The sequence below is a fragment of the Neophocaena asiaeorientalis genome, unplaced genomic scaffold, assembly GCF_003031525.2.
Source record: "Neophocaena asiaeorientalis asiaeorientalis breed wild unplaced genomic scaffold, Neophocaena_asiaeorientalis_V1.1 scaffold78, whole genome shotgun sequence".
Taxonomy (NCBI): domain Eukaryota; kingdom Metazoa; phylum Chordata; class Mammalia; order Artiodactyla; family Phocoenidae; genus Neophocaena; species Neophocaena asiaeorientalis.
Window position 1 is genome coordinate 15,055,321 of NW_020175018.1, and position 2,276 is coordinate 15,057,596.

Consider the following 2,276-nt stretch of genomic DNA (forward strand, 5'->3'; position numbering starts at 1 on the left):
TATAAATGGGAGATGACTGCTAAAGGGGCACAGGGTTTCTTTTGGGGGTGGAGAAAATGTTCTGGAATTAGATGGTGGTGACAGTTGTACAATTCTGTGAATATACTAAAAACCAGAGGGACTTCTCTGGCCGCCCAGTGGTTAAGACTCCGCGCTTCCAACGCAGGGGAGATAATGAAAACCACTGAATTGTGCCCTTTAAAATAGTGAATGATATTTCAAACAAACCAAAAAAGCCCCAAACCTGACCTCAGGCCACAGCTTCCTCCCAAATATATACATGACCTCCGACCTGTGATGTTGACAGATGTCATTCTTTAGAATGAAATTATGTGAGATATTTACATTTTAAAATACTGAGTGAATTTCAAGATAAATAGTAAGTAAATAATAGTGATAATAATAATATTAACATAAGCTCATTGAGCTCTTACTTTGTGCCAGGCAAGGAATACGTGCCGGCCCCGGGACCGTGGGAGCTGTGGCCAGGAGCACCGACCGGCCGCTCTTTGGGGAGATGCGCCCGTGGTGTCCAGAGCACAGCATCGGGCAGTGCTGACCCCCAAGCGCAGGGCAGCACTGGGGTCGTCCTGGTCCTCCAGCACCTGGAACAGTGCCCTTGCACTGGCCACAGCTGCCTGATCCGGGACAGCGACCAAGTCCCAGGGCGTCCCCGGCAGGAAAAGCACACATCTCTGCGGGACACACACCCCACCCCCCACCCCGCGAGCGCACCGCCTTTGGTTTCATGCTCGTGGAGCTCCTTCACACTGGACAGGCTGACCCCCTCTGCACGTAGCACCAGGGAGGCCTGGACAGCATCCATGTGAGGACGGGGCTCGGACGTGACAGGGCGTGGCACACAGGGAGAGGGCAGGCCACCCCCGGGCCGGGCATGAGGAGGCTCACCTAGCCAGTGCTCGCCCGTGAGCTTGCCGAAGCCGTCCCGGTACGCCTCCCAGCCTCTGAAGAAGTTCACGGAGCCGTCCTCCCGGCGCTGAAACACCTGTGAAGCAAGGAGGAGGATGGAGAGCTAGCTCCAGCTTTCCCAGGACCCCATGTGCGTCCCCCTGCTCCACACTCTCCCTTCACCTGCCTGCCTGGGGACAGCAGGGGCTGGGCCTCCATTTCCCTCCACAGCTCCCACCGGGCCCCAGAGCAGAGCAGGGACTCGGGAGTCTCGTGGTGGCCCGAGGGGGGACGGACCGAATGCCCCCAGGCCCTGAAACGTCCCCTCAAGAAGAAACCGGGGTGGACTGGGGTGCAGTGGAGGAAGCCTGGCTTCCAGGCCCACCTCTGCCGCCCCACTGTGGGACCCTGGACGGGTCCCATCCCTGCTGGGGCTTCAGTTTCCTCACTGGTCAAATAATAAGGGGGTGAGCAAGGGTCCCTATATCTTTTCCCAGGTCAAAACAAAACTGAACAAAACCCCATTCTCAAGTTTTTAAAACCCGATAAAACACAAGCCTGGGCAGGGGATGAATGGGGGCTTGGGAAAGCAGAGCCCCGGCCACCTCTCAGGGGAGGACCAGGGGTCCACAGCCAGCGGGGGTGTGACTCGGGTACTGACAAGCAGCCCGGCTGCCTCTGTTCTTCATTTTAATAACATTCTTGGTTTGGGAGTCGGGAATCCCATCGGTTAAATTGCTTTGAAATAAGTACCACGCTAGTCCAGGCCAGAGCTGCCTTGAGTCTGTACAAGGTCCACTGGCAATCCTGTTCCCCGCTCGCCCCCCGCCCCGCCCCCAAACTCTTTCTAACAAGCCTTTCTCTTGCTCATTTGCAGAGGGAGGTCGCATCCGCCCCCAGCACCCCCATCCGCGCCCACGCCGGACGCGTTAGAGATCTGGCCGCAGCACCAGCGAGCCGCCCGTTTCATCCCTAAGCAGCCTGATTTCAGCCGCCCGGAGCTGCGTCTGCCCGCAGCTCCGCATCTGTCCGCGGGGACCCATCCGTCACAGCGCTTGGGCAGCTCTGACCTCAGGTGGCAGGAGGGAGGTGACACCTTTTTTTCTTGTTCGCTACCTGCAACCTGGCCCAGCCCTGACACATGAAAGCCCTCAGAAGGGACGGGCGCGGAAGGAAATTTGATCAGGCTCGGAGATCTGAGAGCCGGCGGAGAGAGGTATTGATGGCTGCAGATCAGGACCCTGAGCACGCACCCCTTGAAAGGCCTGATCCTGGCAGAAGCTCAGATGGTCCCCCGAGAAGGCATTGGACAGCGGAGCCTGTTTCTGCAGGAGGAGGCGGGGGAGAGGGGGGCTGGAGGGGCCGGG

At 58.2% G+C, this 2,276-nt stretch overlaps 1 protein-coding gene across 1 annotated transcript in view; it reads right to left on the minus strand.

Moving 5' to 3' along the window:
- FIBCD1 (fibrinogen C domain containing 1) overlaps positions 1 to 2,276 on the minus strand; it is a 31,860-nt gene that overhangs the window by 5,308 nt on the left and 24,276 nt on the right. Inside the window, exon 5 of the mRNA XM_024762603.1 lies at positions 910 to 1,006. Within this exon, the coding sequence (XP_024618371.1) occupies positions 910 to 1,006 (97 nt within the window). The remainder of the gene's footprint in view (positions 1 to 909; positions 1,007 to 2,276) is intronic.